The 21,099-nt window shown below is 44.6% G+C and overlaps 1 protein-coding gene across 1 annotated transcript in view; it reads left to right on the top strand.

Moving 5' to 3' along the window:
* WIPI1 (WD repeat domain, phosphoinositide interacting 1) overlaps positions 1-21,099 on the top strand; it is a 312,079-nt gene that overhangs the window by 105,370 nt on the left and 185,610 nt on the right. Inside the window, exon 3 of the mRNA XM_086930963.1 lies at positions 12,389-12,558. Coding sequence (XP_086787089.1) covers positions 12,389-12,558 — 170 coding nt within the window. The remainder of the gene's footprint in view (positions 1-12,388; positions 12,559-21,099) is intronic.

Genomic DNA, 21,099 nt, shown 5'->3' with positions numbered 1-21,099 from the left:
GTCGCCAAATGTAATAATTAAAGGTCCTTGAGCCAGGTATATAAAACACGCTGGATTTAATGAAGCTTAGTTCCAAGTTAAGTTTCAAGTAGATAAGTAAAAGATAACGCTCCACCAGGAGCAGCCTCCCTGCTGCTCAGCCTGCATCCACCAACTGCCACTCTCCACACATCTCCAGACCCCAAGCATTCTGCGACATCACACACATCCAACAATCCAAACATCATCAAGCACACCAGCACTCATTCTGGCTGAGCAGTAGGGAAGAGACAGCTAGGGAAGAGGAATGGCAACACGTAAGTTATAACAGCTGGCAATGATTTTCCTGTGTGCGTCCCTGCCAGCAGTCTTTTTTCCCAATCATCCTGATCATCCAACCAGTGAATTGCATGTTGTAATTGAACATCCATGTAATAGAATTCCAGTCATGGGACCTCTACCCTCCTTGTTGGTAGGGTCTCTGTACCGTTGGCAGACAGATATGTTTACGTTTGGAGCCCCATAGCAAGTCAGTTAGTAGGCTATTTTGTACTTTAAAATAACTACCGGGGATTCTGTATAGTGAATGCTGTAACGCATAAAGGCATATGGGCAAGACGATCATGTTAGTGATAGAGACTCTGACCATGAGGGATAAGGGCAATTCCCTCCAGAAACGTATGGAGTCCTGAAGCCCCTCCATGACCCTCCCTATGTTAAGTTCTGGATACATTTCAAGCTTATGTACCAGCTTAACCCCTAAATATCTGGAACCCAAGGTCGTACAGGGAAGCCCCACCCTAAGGAGCTGGGCAATTGGTTGGTTTGCCAATTTCCCAAGTGGGAGTAGTTTGGATTTCTCCTGGTTTTTTCTGAGACCAGACACAGCACTAAACTCCTGCAGTACTTTTAGGAGGATAAGTATTGACTGAGTACGTTGCCAGATATACACCAACGTGTCATCGCCGTAAAGGGAGACCACAAGGTTAGTTTTGTCCAGAGATATCCCCCATTCTCTCAACCGATCCCTCAGTGCCTCCGCTAATGGTTCCATTCCGAATAAGAGGTGACAGGGGGCAACCCTGCCTGCTTCCCCTTGCCAGCAGAAATGCCTCAGAAACCCTACCCCCTGCCCTGATCCTGACCCGGGGAGCCATGTACAACAATTGCGTCCATTTAAGAAATCTCGGACCCACCCCCATTTGTTGTAATACCGTCCATGCATAATGCCAGGCCACTGAGTCGAAGGCTTTTTCTAATTCTAATAGGTTGAGGGCATAGTCCTCCTCCACTAGACAAGGAGTATGCGCCAAACGCCAATGATTATGAGCAGTGCTTCCTTGTGGAATAGAACCAGCCTTGTCTGTATGGATCAGATGGGTCATATAAGAACGAAGCCTACTTGCCTGGATACAACTTAATAGTTTCACATCCAAATTTAAAAGTGAAATTGGTCTATATGAGTTCGGCAGCTGAGGATCCCTGTCTTGCTTTGGGATCTTTATTACCAATGACTCACTCATGGATGCCAGTAAAATCTGCACCTGTAGAGCTTCATTCTATGCCTCCAGTAACCGCTCAAGTAATATGGGTGCAAAATGTTGATAACATTTCCCGGAGTTTTACCAGTTTTCAAATGTTTGATAGCCTCCATTATCTCTTCTTTTGTTATCGGATCCCCCAGCGCTCTCCAGCCGCTTGATCCAAGTGGGGTAACTCCGATGAGGCCAAGAACTCGTTTATGGCCTCCTGTGGAGGTACGGGTCGTTTCCAGTAAACATTAGCTAAGTGTTTAGCGAGTATGTCAAGAATCCCTCCTTGGTTTTGTTTCAGTTTTCCGTTGCTATCCTGAATATGTATTATAGGCATCATGGTAGATTTAATTTATAATAGCCTGGCCAGGTTGGCCCCAGACTTATCCCCCTCCCAGTACAAGTGTTGCCGATATGCAGTATGGTTGTACTTTTCTAGGCGTTTCCATGATTCCAGTAATTCTGAGTGAGTTACGCGCCATTCTCCCATTTTTTGTGGAGATGTGTGGATCTATATCTCGAGTTAAGCCAATCTGCGCTCCTGGGTGCCTATATCCTGCTCCAATTGTTGCCTCATTCTGTATGCTGTGTGCATACGGATCACCTAAGGACAACCTTCATGACTTCCCACTCATACGCCCTACTAGAGACAGTTTCCTAATTTTCCTCAAAGTTTCTAACCAAAGCGGTCAAAACTACCGCTGCAAAGGGGGGGGGGGGGCGGCGCGGATGGGGGGTCGGACAATATCCTGCTCCAATTGTTGCCTCGTTCTGTATGTCGTGTGCATATGGATCCCCCTAAGGACCACCTTCATGACTTCCCACTCATACGCCCTACTAGAGACCGTTCCCCAATTGTCTTCAAAGTATCGAACCAAAACTGTCAAAACTACCGCTGCAAATGGGGGGTCCGACAATACCTCCGCCCTGAGACGCCACATAGGGATTGCTGATAGAGGTCGTTGACCCTCAAAGCTAAGCAAAACAGGTGAATGGTCAGAGAGATATCTTGACTGATAAGTTATCCCTTTTACTTCTGGAGTCAGTTCCTGGGAAATGAAACGGTAGTCTAGTCGGCTAAACGTATTAGTTGCTGGGGTATGGAATGAAAATGTCTTCTGTCCAGGGTAGCACAGTCTCCATATATTTGTGAGTTGCATGCATTGCAGAATATCTTTCAATGTCTGTCATGCAAGGTTTTTTTTGTGTGCAGTTTGGGAGGCTCACGTTCCAGTGTGATATCTAGGACACAGTTAATGTCCCCCACCAGTATTACTGTAGTATTACTGCAGTACCTAAGTAATGACGGAGGGAAAAAGGGTGGGGGGTCTACATTGGGGGTGTATACATTTATGATGCATATTTCCCTCCCTTCCATCGTACCGTGCAGGATCACATATCGCCCATCTGAATCTGCAACATGATGTAAATGTTGAAAGGGAACGCCAGGTGCTACCCAAATAAGTGTCCCCCTTGCAAAGCCTTAATATGAAGTGGCGTACATCTGGCCCCTCCACCTATGTCTAGTGCTTGGTAGCGAGTCCCCCCACATGTGTGTTTCCTGCAGGCATGCAGTGGCACTTTATAGCAATTTAAATATGCAAATACACGTCTTCATTTCTCGAATCCTGCCAATCTCGGACATTCCACGTGAGTATTTTCAAGGGATAAGAACCTATGACTCTGCAATTTGTGCTCCCTCCCCCAGTTACCCACAACCTCTCTTGAACCTCCTCCCCAGCGAGTTGAACTTTAATGACATATATGACACTCAGACCAGTTGTTTTGGTGAAAAAGGCCCACCAGACCCCAACTTGTTGAACAATCTGAACTCCCCAATTCCCCCTCCCCCTGGGCAGCATTGCTGGTCCTGCCTCCCCCTGAGCACATAGAGTTAAGGCCTGCCTATGTTAACACATAACCCCACATATTAACAAATTACATTAAATAAATACCCATTACCCCGAGGTCCATTTTTCCCTACCTATATGCTTGCTCCAAGTCCGGTGCTTCTTAACTCGATTCCCCAACAAGCAAGCGGCCGAGCAAGCGGCAAGGTGAGAGGGCAAATCTCTAGCTCCTAGCTCGTGTCTTGGCACCTGGAGGATGGGGGCAGGCCCTCCCGCTAGTGGTGATACATTACAGATATGACATTCTACCGCTGCATATGCATCCTTCATTTGTGAGATACTGTTTACACTTATCTGTATCTCCCAGGCCAGACTGATAGATCGCTCTCAGCTCGTAAAGTCTTTTGACATCGTGGAGTCTAGAATTACATCTTGAGTTCCTTATTCGGAGTTGGAGACTATCTCCGACAATTGCAGGGTTTCATCGGACGCACCCGAATTCTACCCGGGCTGCCGCTGTCCTCTTTGCAGGACTTCTGAGTGACACAGGTTCTGCCCCAACTCAGGCCTCTTCCCTGCGAAGAACGGGAGAACCCTGACTGGGACGCCAAGCAGGAGTCTGGTTGGCCAGATTCATCCAGCCAGGCTGCCACTTCCGCTGCTGGAAAAAAAAAGAAAGCCTTTCCCTTATTTTCCGCCCACAACTTGGCTGGATAGAGGAGACTGTACTTCATCCCTGCATCTCGGAGCCGGGCGCTTCACCGCCAGGAAGGTTTTCCTTTGGTCCTGTTCCTGTCTAATCAGGATACATTGCAATGGTGTGATCCTGATATGATTGTGGCCCTTTAGAACGAGTGGACTTAAGGATGATGTCTCTATCCCTATAATTGGAGAATCCGACTATAATAGCTCTTGGCGGAGCTCCAGGATGAGGCTGTGGAGCAAGTGCTCTATGGGCTCTCTCTATATTGAAAAAATTTGAGAGGCTCCTGGGCGCCATATCATTGACAATCCAAACCTTCAGGAAAAGTTCCGCTGATGGGCCTTCGACTTTTTTTGGGAAATCCTATCAATCTTACGTTGTTCCTTCTTGAGCTGCCTTCCGCATCCTCAACGCCATCATCCAGCTGTATCACTCTTTTCTGCGGCAGCATGACCGTGTCTATCCGACAATTTATGGAGATCGCGTTCCAGTAAGTTAACATCAATCGCAACTGCGTCGATCCTGTGAACCATGGCTTCTTGGGTGAACTGAAACGCTGCCATATTATCTGCAAGAGAGGGGTCCGAATCTCTGGGGTGTTGTATGTCCTCCCCTTGTTTATCCTGGTTCATGTCTGGACAGTCCGGGTCCTGGGGGCATGGCTGCGCATAATTTGAAATGTTGTTGGTTTGCACTCTATTGCCTTTATCTTTTACCATTTTGGGTATCTTTCTGGACTGTTCGGTCCTGCTAGCTGATCGGTTTGATTTAGTTCTAATAGCCTCAGCCCCCAGAGCCAAGTGACTTTGGGTCAATTACCACTTCTCTCGGCTGCACGTAGCTCAGAGCCCCCTATTTGCTGACATTGACGGACAACCCGGAACAACACATGTTTACAAGCTTTGACTGCAACGACGTGGACAGTGAAGTCTAGATTCAGTCACTGATGGCCCCCAAAGCACCTACGCTCCCGGCAAGAACACTCCTGGATCACGTTACAGGTGACAGTCGAGATGCCTATGTGGTCGCACACAGTCAAGGCCCTCCATGTGGGCACGATCTTGCAGCAGAAACTGAGCACCCCCTGGGTATAGGATATGTGGCAATGGGCTTTTCGTATTGACTTTCAATTAGGGTGCACAAAGCTGTGCATAAGCTCAAGGAGACAGATCCTTCTCACCATGGGATGGATTACTCCATCTCCCAGTCCCAGGAATCCACAGGGATTATTGTAGGCTAACAACAGTTTTCTCCCTCTCATGACTTTCTACACCCCCAGACTAAGGTTGGAGGTTACACAGAGAAACCTAGAGAAATCTCTACTTCTTGACCATTTAAATTCTTTCAGCTAGGTACGGTTCCTCTGTCTAAGCACAATATCTGCACCCTGATGCCACAAGAGAAAAAATGTATAAGTCAAGTAGATTTTGCAGCTTGAACCTTCGAGGAGGTGAACCGGGAAGCAGAGAGGAGGAGGAAGAACACCAAAACTTCAACCTCCTACGGAGAATGCGCATAAAGGGGGCTCCCTGAGCGCTGTAGTGGACAAGACATAATTCAAGTTCTGCGACAATTGCCACCACAAGTATGTACAAAAGGATCAGCATCCGGTCTGTAGCCTGCCGCTCAAAGACCGAAGCGAAGATTGCAACCCGTGCTCGGCGTTCACCCCGAAGACTTTAAGGGTGAGAGAGAGGCAGAGAAAAGCAAATTATAACATGCAAAGCCAAGGATCACCACCGTCGCTTTGAGACCTGGTCCTCTCCAGGGAGGAAGAGGACAAGGTCAAAGAGGGCCCGAAGGCGAGGAGGACGCGCACGTCCAAGTCGTAGACATTAAAAATAAAACTCAGAAGGAGGTGAGGGAATTGACGGCCCCCTAGACAATCGACTAACCCAAGAAAGAGTGACTCTAAGTCCTCGAAAACAGCCTTGGCATCAAAACATTTGACGACCGCAAGTGCTTAAGGACAAACAGTCAGCCGGTTCCTTTGACAAGGACTCCCAGATGGCGAAATCCCTTGATAAAATAAAGTCGTCGAAGAGCAGTCACTAGAAAGACTCCCCGATGTTGAAAAAAGAAGGGGTGAAACAGACTTCGACGTCGACAAGCGCCAAGGGAAGGCTTGAAGATCTCGACACCAAGGCACAGGCATCGGAGCTGGAAAAGAAAAAAAAGAGGCTTGAGGACGAAATGGCAAGTATCTTGCAACGCAAGAAGGATTTCAACAAAACATTGAAGAAATTCAAAATTCCGCCGAAATCCATGATGTAACCCGAAAAATACCTTGAGGAAATAGAAATATGTACAACACCGGAACCAGGTGAGGAAGAGGAGGAAGAAGAGAAAGAAGAGTAGTACGAGGGAGAAGAGGAGGACCAACCCTATCACGGTTTGGCGACCTCGGAGACACAAGAGCTGCAGTGGCAAGACCTTGATGCAGACTCGCCAGAAGAAGGAGTAGACACATACCCTTCTAGGCCCTCACTACGATGACATTGGGATGTACAACCAGGTGATTAAAAAGGCTGCAGACACTTATGGAGTGCAATTGGACGGAAAAAACACAATCCTGTTTTCTCCTTGAGACCTTGCTGCCCACACAGACAAGAAGTCAGTTCCTTCCCATGTTACCAAGTATGCTGAACCAGGAAATGGAAGCTTTCAAGGAACCTCTTACAAGCAAGGCTGTAACACCAAAGGGTGAGAAAAAGTACAAACACTCTTCTGAGGACCATATGTACATCAGGGGTTCAGTGACAGCTGGAAAAGAGCTAATGTGCCCACTAACGTAGGACCACCGCCAGACAAGAAGAGCAAGAGAACTGATCTCACGGGAAGAAAGATGGAGGGAAGCACCGCAATTCAGTGGCGCATAGCAAATTCAAATCCATTGATCAATAGACACACATACCAGCACTGGGAGTAAGTAGGTGAACTGCTCGAGCATCTGCTAGATCAGTTCCAGAGAAGGGCAAGCCACGTGGTGGATGAAGGGAAAAACATGGCAAATACATATTTAAAATCAGCCCTCAGTGCTGTTGAAACATCAAGCAAGCAAATGATGATCGAGGTGACGGAGTGAAGACACGCCTGGCTAAGAATCTCAGGGTTCAAACCAGAGGTACAGAGCAACATTTTAAACAACCTGTTCAATAGTGAACAACTATTTCAGAACATCTGTGGTTGATAAATTAAACCAGTTAAAGATGGAGAATGAAACTGCAAGGTCCATGGGGACACTACAATTCAGAGGTATGCATATGGGGACACTATCACGGAGACCAACAGGCAGGGCAACCACTAGCCAGTAGCCTTGCACAATACATTTCAACAAAGTTACCAAGAAGGTAACTAGGGTCAGCAACAGGGTCAACAACAAGGGCTGCAATAACAACACGGAAGGCAATCCTTTCGAGGGCACAATCAAGGAAGAATCCAACAGCAAAGAGGGGGACAACAACTCACATACAAGTGACTACACTGTAAAGTTGGTGCACACCCTATCAAGATCTCAGAGGGTGCAACAACAAACAAACATAGTAAAAGATCATGACCCAAAGAACAAATATTCCCTCCAACACATAACACCAGTGAGAGGCAGAATAGGAAACTTCTTCCAGGAGTGGATATTAAACATAATATGTTACGGATATTGCATAGAGCTGGCAAAACAACCTCCATGCAAAAGACCAAGGGACAAGGTGAATTCAGCAAGAGAACGGTCTCATTTGCTCGAAGATGCACAAGAGCTTCTAAACAAAAGGGCCACAGAGAAGGTACCTTACAAAGAGAAGAACAAGGGTGTGTCATCTACGTACTTTCTCATACAAAAGGTGGCTAGAACATTGAGACCTATGCTAGACTTAAGGTTCCTAAACAAGTTCATAAAGACTTAGAAATTCAAAATGTCATCCTTACAAGAGGTGATACCTCAGATACAGGCAGGAGACTACATGGCAACCATAGACCTAAAGGACGCTTACTTGCACATCTCCATGAACAGCAGTCACAAGAGCCTACTCAAATTTGTGATCAACAAAACACACTACCAATTTACGATGCTAGCATTCGGACTGAAGTCAGCACCAAGAGTCTTCACAAAATGCCTAGCAGCGGTAGCGGCCCACCTAAGAAGGCAGGGGATACACATTTATCCATACCTAGATGACTGGTCAGTAAGAGCAAACACATGCAACCTTTACAAGCAACACATACAGAAAGTCCTAGAGACATTGGTCCAGCTCAATTTCTCAATACATTGGGAAAAGTCATCAATCGAACCAGAACAAATAAATATATTCCCAGGGGCAGAGATCAACACAACCCTAGAAAGGTGTTTCCAAGCACAAAGAGTAATACTGAAGGAGACACGCCTATACCACAAGGGGCAAGTTCTGACAGTGAGGACAGTGGGCAGACTGCTAGGGATGATGGCTTCATGCATTCACCTAGTCCCAAACATTCCCCTACACATGAGACCATTCCAGGAATGGATTCAACAACAATGGTCGCAGTCAACAGGGAGTTGGGAGGATCTAGTGGTTGTCACGGAGACAGTTCATCAAGAGATGGCATGGTGGTACAGGAAGAACATAACGCAGGGGAGACGTTTAACACAACCAACTCTAACAGTGACCATTACAACAGATGCTTCCCAACTAGGGTGGGGAGCGCACATGAACAAGCTCCAGGTAAGGGGATTATGGACGCAACAGGTTGCGATAAAACACATCAAATCCTGGAGTTAAAGACAGTGTTCCTAGCCTTAAAAGCCTTTCAGAAGGAGCTTTACGGGAACAGGGTGTTGATTCAAACAGACACTACAACTACGATGTTTTACTTCAACAAACCAGGGGGAACACAATAATTAATACTATCAACCCTAGCCCAAAAACTATGGAGATGGGCTATTTCGAGGAACAGGGACTTAGTAGCAATACATCTGCCAGGGAAGGACAATGTAAAAGCAGACAGGCTGAGCAGACAAGCATCAGCATCCCACGAATGAAAGATGAATCAATCCGAAATCCTGAAGATATTCAAGAAATGGGGGACTCCGCAAATTGACCTATTTGCAACACCCCAAAATGCAAAATGCCAAAACTTTGCATCTAGACAACCGTGCGCACAGTCCCTGAGGAATGTGCTTTGGATACACTGGTCAGGGAAATTTGCTTACGCTTTTCCACTTATACCACTGTTACACAGGTAACTCAACAAGTGCAAGATCAGCCACATGACACTGATCCTCATTGCACCACAGTGGGCCAGACAAACCTAGTTCTCACAGATAATGGAAATAACGCAAGAAGCGATGCACAAGCTCCCCAAAAGAAAGGACATCTTAACAATGCAAAACAGAAAGGTACTACACCCAGAACCAGAGAGCCTCCTGAGGACTTAAAATGTTCTTACCTCAAATTACCAGAGAGCACTATGGCAGTACTCAGAGAGGCGAGAAGGCCTACAACAAGGAAGTGCTACACAGCATAATGGAAACGTCTCTTTCATTGGTGTCATAAAGAAAAACTTTCAAGGAAGATCACAAGAGAATCAACAGTACTAAAATATTTAACATACTTACTACAAAATAAACTCAGCTACTCACCTAAGGGTACACTTGGCAGCATTCGTAGCGTACACAAGGGGAGAGACAGGGATGAGCTTCTTCACATCTCATGGTGTCAAAAGATTCCTAGAAGGAGCAAAGAGGATAGCACCTCCAAAGAGGTTACCACCACCCGCATGGAACCTCAATGTGATACTAGCGCAAATGATGAAGGCACCATTCGAACCAATCCACAAGGCAACAAATGCTCACACTAAATTTCATCATTAGGTAGAGTAAGCGAATTACATGCTCTGACACTACAAGAGCCCTACTTCCAAATACATAATGATTGAATCGTCATGAGAACTGATCCACAATGTGTGCCTAAGGTGGTATGAAAGTTCCACGTAAATCAAACAATACAAATACCAAGTTTTTTCCAAAACCCAAAGACGCAAGCAGAAAGAGCATCGCACACCCTGGACACCAGGAAGGTCATGTACTACATAGAAAGAACCAGAGACTGGAGAAAAACAAAGCAGTTCTTTGTATTATTTGCAAACAGTTTTCTTGGATGACCAGTCACAAAGAATACCATAGCAAGATGGATTGCACAAGCCATACAGTTGTGCCAAAAACAGTCAGGTCAAGCATTACAAGGAGCACCGCGCGCTCATTCATCAAGGAAGGAAGGAGCAACAGTGACTTTCTTACCAAACGCATCTATTCAGGACATCTGCTAAGCAGCAACATGGTCTTCAGTGCACACGTTCACGAAGCACTACTGCGTGGATATTCAGATGAATAAGGAAGCACAGGTAGGACAAAAGGTCTTGTAACATATATTCACAAATCACGCTCATATTCCACCTAGCCACCACAGGACTAGCAAACCGCTACAAAGTCTATGCGCAGCATAGTGAATCCAGAAAAGATTCAAGCTGCAAAATGTATAGTTTCTTTCCGGTTGGTGTAGTTTTGCAGCTTGAAGAATTTTCTGGATTCACTAACGAACCCACCCGTCTCCGCCAGAAAGAGGAAGAAATAGAGAAAACGAAGATAAACAATTCAAAAAAAAGAAGAAAAAAAGAATCCGAAGATGGCGACCAAAGGTGGGATCTTCCGGAGGAAGCTCGTCAACGTCCCAAAAGAACACCAAAGGGTGGTATGTCGACGCCCACCAGGTCACAAAAAAAAAGAAATACTAGAATTCTGAACCCAACCACTAGATGGCGGAATAATGCACAGCATAGTGAATCCAGAAAATTCTTCAAGCTGCAAAACTACACCGACAGGTAAGAAACCATACGTTTCTTTGGCAGAAACATTCCTCTCTAGCTCTATGGGTTAGCGTTAATCTGTACTACTATCCTGAGGTAAAATACTCGAGCAGACATTCATGATAGAGCTAAAGACAACTGTCTCCAGTACTCCAGCAAGCAAGATCTAATCAGAGGAGGCATAGAGTTTATCTCCTCTTTATATATAGGCATTCTATCCTTTGAGTGGCTCAAGTAAGCCAATTGTAATGATGCGTAGTCAAGCCTATTAAAATATCCAGCTTCCCCACTTCCACTTTTACCCAAAGGTAATGCAGTTCCTGTCCTAAGCCTATGCTTGGTGGTATAAAAAGTATACCAAATTGCATGTACACAACATCTGACATAGTGGTTCCCTCTCTCAAGTGTGTAGATAGCTCAATCCTGCCTCTCACCTCACCCATATGTCCCTTCCAGTTACAACTGCTGAACTACAAAGGAAATGCCTCCACTTTGTCCAGGCCTTCTGTATGCAGAGCCTGGCTCTAGTTCATCTGGTGGCTTCCCTTCTACAACGAGGGAAGGTGCTACAGAAATGTATTCAAATACAAATGGCCCTTTGGCAGCCCATGTCTTCCCACACTTCCTGGGTATGGTGTGGCTAATACTTTGCAGGAGCGGGTGGTATGTATTGTGCAATGCATTTTAGCGAAGCTGAGACTATATACATTTCATACTCCATAATTGTTTAAAACGTAATATAATACAAGTAACATTACACCTACAAGAAGTCAGGGCTATTGCCTTTACCAATAGTTGTTAGTTGTGTAAGATGAATAAGCAGCAACTATTGCTTTTTGTATAGAATTACGAAAATGCTTCAGTTCTGAAATGATGAGACTGAAAGAACTATAACGAATCTTTGAAATTACCTCGAAGGCAGTGATGGGTGGTACTGCTGCAGAGTTGAGATTTATATATTGCCCTGAGGGCAAAAATGGATAGCCCGATAGAGACCTATCTCATTACTGCTTTTCAGAACTGCCGGTGCTGTGCTGAGCCGGCCCAGTTAACGTCCTGTGGTACGTTATGTTACCTGTCATTGAATAGCGGGCAGCTGCTACTAGTGTGGCATCACAGTACTCCAATTTGCTAGTTACTGAAGGGTCTGGAAATAAATTAATCTATTCTCTAAACCAAGCCCAAATGGCAGCAGGTATTAAGTAGGCAAAAGCCACTGCAGACCTCAAAATATCAATTGGCAGAGCAAGAAAATGAGGCGATTGAACACCTCAAAACATGAATTTTCTTAAAGGCACAGAACTTGTAAATATATGGTATGGTTATTTTTAAGGTGTCTTATTCGTGAGCAGCAAGAGATAGGAAATATCAAAGGGCCACTAAAGAATAGACTAACAATGTGCATTATTATAATTTGCAAAATATATGGACTGATTGGGTGTATACCCTTGAGCTGCTGAACTGACATTCTGCTTCCCGGGTCCTTCCAGAAGAGACTCCGGAAGTGTACATCGTGGAGAGGCTCTTCTCCAGCAGTCTGGTAGTGGTGGTCAGTCGCATCAAGCCCCGGCAGATGAACGTCTACCATTTTAAGAAAGGCACCGAGATCTGCAATTACAGCTATTCCAGCAACATCCTCTCCATACGACTCAACCGTCAGGTAAAGGGAAAAAGGGGCAGGTCTGGGTGGAGGCAAGTCGGTGTGCTTTCATATGGTCCACATCCCAGTGGAGTATGTTTTGTGGGTTTATAATTCATAAAGCAATTGGAATCTTACAAACTACTTTGAAAGTTATTTGCAAGCACTTAATAAAATTGATAACTGTAAAGCGAGGCAGGCAATGTGTGTGGGTGTACGTGTTAGCTTTTAAAAAATAAATAAAAGTCCTAATATTTTTGGTTATCCAGTTTTTGAGTGTACTCAATTATTAACAGATATTGTAATGTAATTGTGCCACCAGTGTATTCAATGAGATTCTTAGGAAGCCAGGGGGTGCCCAAGTGGGAAGTCGGCTACTACAGCCAACAGGTTAGTCCCTAAACCAAATCACCGTAAGTGCGTTATTGATGCTTTTCAACAAGCATTGCATGCGTTACAGGGTCTGCGTTTTTCATCGATTTTAGACTATTGCACATCATCATATGGAGCTACTAGTAATTCTTTGGTTTTGGATCCTAAACTACCTCAATGATATAGTGATTTCAGAAATAGGTAGATTACCATCAATGCCACCAATTTCTTTGCCCGAAAGAACAAGCACATTCCCCTGAAGTACTACACAAGACACAAACCCTTGTTGTGGTGCTTTATCAAAATATTTCACCCAGAATTAAGGCATCGGGAAAGGGGCAAAAGATATGTACTGTAAGAGATGTGTGAGGGATATTTAAAAAAGGGGTGGATTTGAATCTATTCAAAGTGAAATAGAGGTTGTTTCTGTAAAAGAAAAAAGTTATTACTCTGACACGCTGGGATCTTTCCCCAGCACATGGGGCTCATTTCTATTGTTTCCTGCTTGTGACCACCAGACTTTTAAGATGTAAATTATCAGTCTGTAGGACCGCTGTACAATGGGCAGATCATCACACATACAGGGGACATAGGCCCTTTAGCGGATAATACTAAGGTTTAAGAAGGCAGCACCAGCGGATGGTCCACTGTGGAAACCCTGGCACGCGCCCCTCCCCCTCCTAAAGTAAGGAGCACTAACCAAAGAGTTTGCAGGACAAGAACTATGGCGATTTACAGTGGGACTTTTTTTCGAGACACTAAATGAGGGACAACCCATGGTGCATGGAACATCTGAGCTGTTTTCAAGCACAGAATTCGTTCGAGTGGAGCGCCAAAGGTGGACATTTGAAGCAGGTGTGTGAATGTTGGGAAGGAGCAGATGCGGTATGGACGCCTCCTAACCACACCTGCAGGCAGGGGGGCTCCTCCTGGTGGTAGGGGGGCCTCGCCTCTCTGGGATAGCAGTCCCATGTGCTGTTCCCCAAAGGAATTCACAAGAAAAAACTGTTCTGTGAAAGGTGTAGGGGTGTCAGTGATGCTTTATTTCTGGTCTTGCGTGTGTGTACAGAGTGTACAGGAAAGGGCGGGATGTACTGGTTCCTATTTACCGAGAGAGGTTGCGTAAGCCATAGTCCCCTTTTCCTGCACAGCCTGTCTTCTAATATCCGGGTCCAGGCAGTGCACTGACCTGCTAACCGCTGACGTCATGCGAGATTGCCAAATAACAGTTGCGGGAAATGTTTTTCCAAAAATAAATGTTTTCCAAATTCAAAGAAAATCAGGACAGAGCGGATGTGAGACCCAACTGTAGGGAGGGAAAGTTGCAAAAGATTCAAGCTACCCTTCATAGGCAATGACGAAGATGAGCTTAGACATTACAAATCATATGGAAAAAAGGTGCAGTGGAAAAAGAAATTCGACTGAGTAGAAGTGGTCGAGCAGGGAAATGACATCAGAAACAAATTAGGATGACACTTGCACGGTGGACTGCTTCACGTAATATGCATTGTTAAATACGTCATAATTTGCAGGAAATTTATAGCGTGGGGGTGTGAAACACCACACAGACCGCTTTTGTTCACACCAGTTTTGTTTTTGGCATTATAATTTAGAGCAAAATGCTTCCTCTCGTCAAAATTTGAACACAGCCATGCATTTTGCGCTAAAATATATTGATAAATGATAGATTTGCGTTTCATGTAATTGTGCATAAGTGAGTATCATTTTACTGAAATGTAACGAAATTACACAAAAGTAAGTAATCCGAATTTCGCACACATCTGATTGGAACAAATTGGATTCTGTAGCGCTCTAGTGCTCCGAGGGTCTCCCTTGAGCCCCGGAAGCACTACCACCACTTGTATCACCTTCTGGCCAGGCGTGGCCAGAAGGCTATAAATGAAGGGGCAGGAGTGGCACGGCACTTCCTGTCCGGACCAACAATGCATGTGTGCGTGTCCGTTGATTTACATGTAGCAGCGTGGTCCTGCGTTTGGCCAAGCAGCTCCAACCGAGTGTTCAGATCCACAGTCCCCACACTGGCGACGAGGGTGGGATCCGTTTGAACCAACGCGGCCTGCAGACGCCGCATGTCCAGTGCGGCACCGCGCAAGAACGCCAACAGCAGCGCCGAAGCCGGGCAAAGAAGAAAAACCGGGACTGGCCCGCAACGCAGAAGAAATGACCACCTACCGGTAAGCAGCGTATGCAAGGAGCTGCGTGGTGCACCGGCGACAGGAACCTAGAGTGGCTCAGGCAGCGAGAGGCGAGACGCCAAGCCGGGAAGACGCTACCGGCAGGCCCAGCGGTGCGCGCATGCGCCGATGAAGCGAGGCCGACGCCTGAAAGAAACAAGATCCGCGTAAGCACACGCGGTGAAGGCAGCACACGTGCGCGGCCCAACGCAAGGCCCAGGGAAGCCAAGAGAAGCTTCGTGAGAGACACAGCCGGGCGCACAGAGCACAATCCAAACAGGCAGAAGAGAAAAAAAAAGAAGGGAAAACATACAAAACAAGCACAAGCAAAGACCAAACAGCGAGGAAAACTTGTACAATACGTAAAAGAGGCCCTAGAGCTGGCGGTTTGAGACATCACAACCCGGCGACCGAGTAACGAGCACAGCACAGCCAAGACACGACAATAAACAAGCATAAGCAAAGGCAAGAGGGAAAAAAAGCACCCACACCAGTGCCAAGCCCAAATATGTCTCTCAACCAAGGAGGAGCAACAGGAGGAGCGCCTCAAGCAGCATCCCCTGCACAACAAGTAGGGCCCCCAGCCCAAGCGGTGATCCCCGTGGCTCAACCTCCAGTTCCGTCGGCTCATTCACAGATACAAGCCCTGCCACCCTTCAGTGAGTTAATCGACCCAGGCACAGCAGCGCCACGTTGGGCAGTGTGGCTAGGGCAACTCAACAACTACTTCACCACTACCAGAGAAAAGGATAACGAGGTGAAGAGGACACTACTACTACACTTCGGAGGCACAGAACTCTATAAACTTTTTAAGCACCTGCCAAATACCGGAGCGGACACCGACTATAACGCAGCAGTTACCGCGCTGAACGCCCACTTTGATCCCCAATTGAACCCCCACTATGAGCGCTTCAAATTCTGGCAATCCAAACAAAGGGAAGGAGAGACAATGGACGCGTTCCACGCACGCCTGTAAGTACGTGCACTGAAGATGATGAAAAGAAGGAGGTAACTGCGCAACTCATTCAGGGGTGTCGAAATAAACATCTAAGAACTGTCATTCTAAGGCAACCACGCATATCCCTCGAAGAAATACTAATCCTTGCCAGATCACATGAGCTATCAGATGCTTGCGCAACGGCGATGGAGGCAGCCCTAAATCCACACGCAGAGGCAGGAACAACAATAAAGACAGAAAGGGTAGACGCAGCTCGCAACTTTGGCCGAGGAGGCAGAGGAAGATGGCCGACCAGAAGGCAGCACCGAGCGCCATGCGGATACTGTGGCAGGGAGGAGCATAATCAAGATGGCTGCCCAGCACGTGGAAAGACATGTTCCAAATGCGGAGTGCCCAACCACTTCGCGAGTGTATGCAGAGGAGGTTTTCGCGGACGAAGCTTTTCAGGAAAGAAGACAGCCACCGGAGCCATAAAACAACTGTCCGTTGATTTACATGTAGCAGCGTGGTCCTGCGTTTGGCCAAGCAGCTCCAACCGAGTGTTCAGATCCCCAGTCCCCACAGATTCTCACACGGAAATGGAAACTTACTGGGAAAGAACTTACAAGTTATTAACCAGTAACAACTAAAAGGGAAGGTGTACCAGGAGAGAAGATCTGACGTGAGTGGTGTACCAAGGTAGCTCAAATCTGATTACAACTGAGATGTGAAATTACATGTATGTATGTATAGGCATTTATATAGCGCACTACTTACCCGGAGGGTCCCAAGGCGCTTCGACCGCTGCGAAACCCTTCCTGGCTTCCCTGAGAGATGGTCCCTTAATGGGTATCTCCAGGGTGAGACCAGGCATCCCCGGCGGTCTGGTGGGGCCGTTAGTGAGGATGAGGCAAGCTAATGCCCAGAGTTGCCGAGTGTGATCGCTGATCAGAGTGGGCACCGAGGCGAGAGAATTATCGAGTCTGCTGACCCTGGTCCAGAAACCTGCCGCGCCGGGAATCGAACCCTGGTCCCGGGCTGTCCTCTGCTCTCGGGTCTGCCGCCTCTAACCAGTGAGTTACACTACCTCACTACCTCACTACCTCACTACATAGAACAGAAACCAACTTTGCAAGTGATTAAATGAGAGAATTTAGCTTCACCAATGATTGGAGTTAGGGGTGAAAATGTGTTCCTGCAATAAGCATTTTATATATATTGTGAAGTCTGATGATTCTTTTTTGTCAATAACATTAGAACTCTAGGAAGACCATTTAGAGAATCGCTTACCTAAATTGAAATCCATGTTAAAGTAAGTACTGATGCAACCGATGGCTAGACCAACATGAACAACCGATGGCACATTGAAGACATATGTTCAGCATTAGGAAAAGAAAATAAAGTTAAAGAGAAGCAAGCAGACAAATCTAAAAAACACACTTCAGAGTACTATCTGTGAGTGAAAGGGCCCCTGAAATACCTTAAGTGGTCTCACCTCAAAGATGTATTGTGCCCTGGGTGAAAGATCAATCATACTTGGTAATTAACGACTCGTAGATAAAGCTCATAGTTGAAATGGAATATGCTTGGAATGAAATGTCAGATACTGTAAAGTCACAAAGCGCTCATGAAGCTGGTTTTACAAAAGTTGCTCAGTTTATTCCATCTACAGCCTCCCACTCCAGGAGCAGACAGCTTCTTTTAGAAACTACTTTCCGATTGATTGCTACTTTACAACCAAGAAAACTCAATCATTCAATTTCAAGACATCACCATACAGAAGACTCAGAAACAACATCAGATTATAACACATCTCTTTCTTATGCTGTCAGAAAATGACTGCACTGACAGGCAATGAAGGAAAAAAACTGTCACAACACACATCTCTCATCTCCAAGATCACTGGCTCCTATCTTGGGAAATGTTATGTTGAATATTTGTTATAGCAAACGAGATAAAAGTCGTAGGATAACCAAATAAATGAGGGTCAAAGGTAAGAAGTAGTATATAAAGAAGGTTAGGAAATGTAAGTGAGTTCTGCTACTTCTTAAATAATTCAGAACTCATAATCAAATTGCCCTCCAGGATTTTCTTAAACACTTATAGTGAAGGTCAGAGCCCATGGAGACAATAGGTGACATCAGATAAGCTTTGGACCAACCTTTACAATTCTTTAAGTTAAAAGACCTTTATGGTAGCCTGAGAATGAAAGGAGTTACAAACAAATTTGAATTCCATACACAGTGTGAACAATGTGACCACACATTGAGAGTCAGAGCCTGTATCTTGAAGAAAAGGATTTATTATAAGCTCAAAGCCAAAGTAATATAAATAAAATGCAAAAACATACTGTAGATAAACAGAATTATTAAAGGAAGATCAAATTGACGTACTATATTGGTCCTTAGCAACAAAGAACAAATCAAAATGTCTGTAATTGCAACTCAGACAATTAAGGATAAAATCTGACGAGTGTACGAATGGTTTTGATCCTTCTCCTCATACATGGGAAAGTTTTTCAGAATTTAGCTATCCCTACACTAAACTTAGAATAAAGAAAGCTCTATTAATCCAAAAGCAAAGAAAGGTGTCAGCATCTGAACTTCTGTTGAAGTTATGGAAAAAAGGGTCATGTATACATAAAGCCACACAATCAGAAGTCAGGAGAGATCTGTACCTCTCGAAGTCTAATGGCATCTATCAAACTACAAAATAAGTTCAGTAATAAGAAACAGTCAGTCTTGAAAACACCTCACATTATTCAACCTCATTATTTCCATTTCTCATGAAGAGTTCCAGCACCTGTTGCGATAGTCCCATTTTCCAGTCTTCGCTTGTGCAGCATCCTTGAATTCCTCCCTTTGACAGATATCCTCAACTTGTCACACTCCCTTGTTCTTCTCATTAAATGTAATTAACCTTGCCAGTTCTTCCTCGCCTCACTATCTCAAAACACACTGTCCTTTCACTAGTTAAGAAATGCTTTGGTCTGCACCTGCAAAAGAAAAAATATATTGAAAACAACTTTCACATTAAATGTCCCAACTGTAAGCTTAAGGCCCACAGTCACGCTAACTTAGCATGTTACTTCCAAAAGCATATAATTGTAGAACACACATAAAATCTTGGAAATACATTATTAATTATAGGGTTATATATATATATATATATATATATATATATATATATATATATATATATATATATATATATATATATATATGTGTGTGTGTATAATACTTTCACACATGAATACACTTATTAATCTGAACTAACACTGGCCGCGTTAGAAGTACAATAACAACTCTCTCACCGTTCATTCTTTTCTAATCTTTGGAGAATGCACTGCATTAAATTAATGTTAGCGCAACTCCAGTAGAATCTTATCCTATAGATGAATTTTTGTCGGCGGTCCAGCTGTCCCTAAAAGAAAAACGGTTAATGCACACACACTGATTAGAGCACTCTATTACTGCATTTTCTATACTTTTGCACTACGTATTTTGATTATGATTATATTATGAGAATACATGAGCCCAAAGTACACACATATATGTGGACTTATCAATATGAAAGGGCGGAGTAAAATTATGCTAGTCCACAACATTAGTAAGGCCCTCCAATAGGTCATTATTGAGGGCACCATACAAAGGGATGGCCCTTTAATGAATTTTCAGGCTAGCCCAACTCGAAGTTCCAATAATAATGTAATATTTGCCTCCTCGAATTTCACCGAAATAGAGAGTAAATTTTGTAATATGGTCTGGTTGGAAACGTATTCTGATTACTAAATTATGTGTATGCAAGAAACCTGGGCATTACACAATTTTTATGTGGAGGGCTTTCTTGTCTTCTCCACTTCTGGGTCTCATGTAGGACCAGGGAGGGCTGAAGGGGGTTTGGCAATTCTGATTTCTCTTCGTCTCTCCATTAAAGTTCTGAAAACTATTCTAGCCTCCTCACTTTCCTGCATTTTCTTTTTGACATTAGAGATATTTCTGTATATGGTGTTTAATTTCTACAACAAAATGTTTGACTCTTCACAAGTCAACGTCGGCAATGCGCTTTTGAGAAGAGCTATTTTCATAGTGTGGCCAGGGTACTCCAATGCTAGTATATTTCCACTCTCTCCTCAAGCTTGAGGAATGTAAGGTTCTTATGGACAGGGACAATCACATTTTAAACATAATAAATATGGAGATACCGTTAAGAACATCCTAAGTAAATTCAACCTTTTCATGGCTGCTGACTTTTGCTCTGCTTGTCTGATTTAATAACAACTTTTAGTGCAAGGGGTGCAGGTATCATCATTTATCATATTTTAATTCCCTATAGTACACCTAACACAGTTTGTGATGCATTGTTCGCCCTACAGGATTGAGTGGTCATAAATTTGTAATGGCGACCTTATAGATCTAGAGAAATCGACCTTCCATCACAAGATGGTCAGTGACCATAGCAGTGGAGAGACAAAATGGGCATAGTGTTAAGAGGGCTGAAATTTAGCCATGAAAGTTACTTTCTACCTTAATTAAAAATCATAGCTCTGATTTAAGAAAAAAAAACATGTCTTGACGAGGAAGTGGAAGCATGGCAATTATGAGGCATTCCTGTGAATCTGTATGACTGTTAACTCATTTGTAACTGAGCCGCCGAGCAATTATACAATTCACAAGGCTGTCTTGATCGTGTAGGCACGTTAGCACACAAACTTTTGAAAGAGGCCTTCCAAAAGAGGTCCCTCAGATATAGGTATAAACATGTACTGACTTCATGAAAAAAGAGGTCCACAAGAGGCCTGAGCTAAACTGGTACACACAAAAGAAATGAGGGGTAACAAGTTCATTTGGAAGTTGATAAATCCACCTCTTTTTAAGGAAGCTACCGCTCTACAGTTGGCCTCTTTGATTCCGTGTCAAACCAGGGTTACCCACTTGGGTACTCTATTCAATGATAGAGAAGATGACGGCTCTAACAGCTCACACGATCAACATAAACAGTAGCAGTTACAAATTATGGCTCATCGGCTTAGATTTTCAATGGGTGAGGTCACTTCTG

Source organism: Lissotriton vulgaris, chromosome 7 (genome assembly GCF_964263255.1).
Source record: "Lissotriton vulgaris chromosome 7, aLisVul1.2, whole genome shotgun sequence".
Lineage (NCBI taxonomy): Eukaryota > Metazoa > Chordata > Amphibia > Caudata > Salamandridae > Lissotriton > Lissotriton vulgaris.
This window is presented reverse-complemented; position numbering and strand designations above follow the sequence as displayed.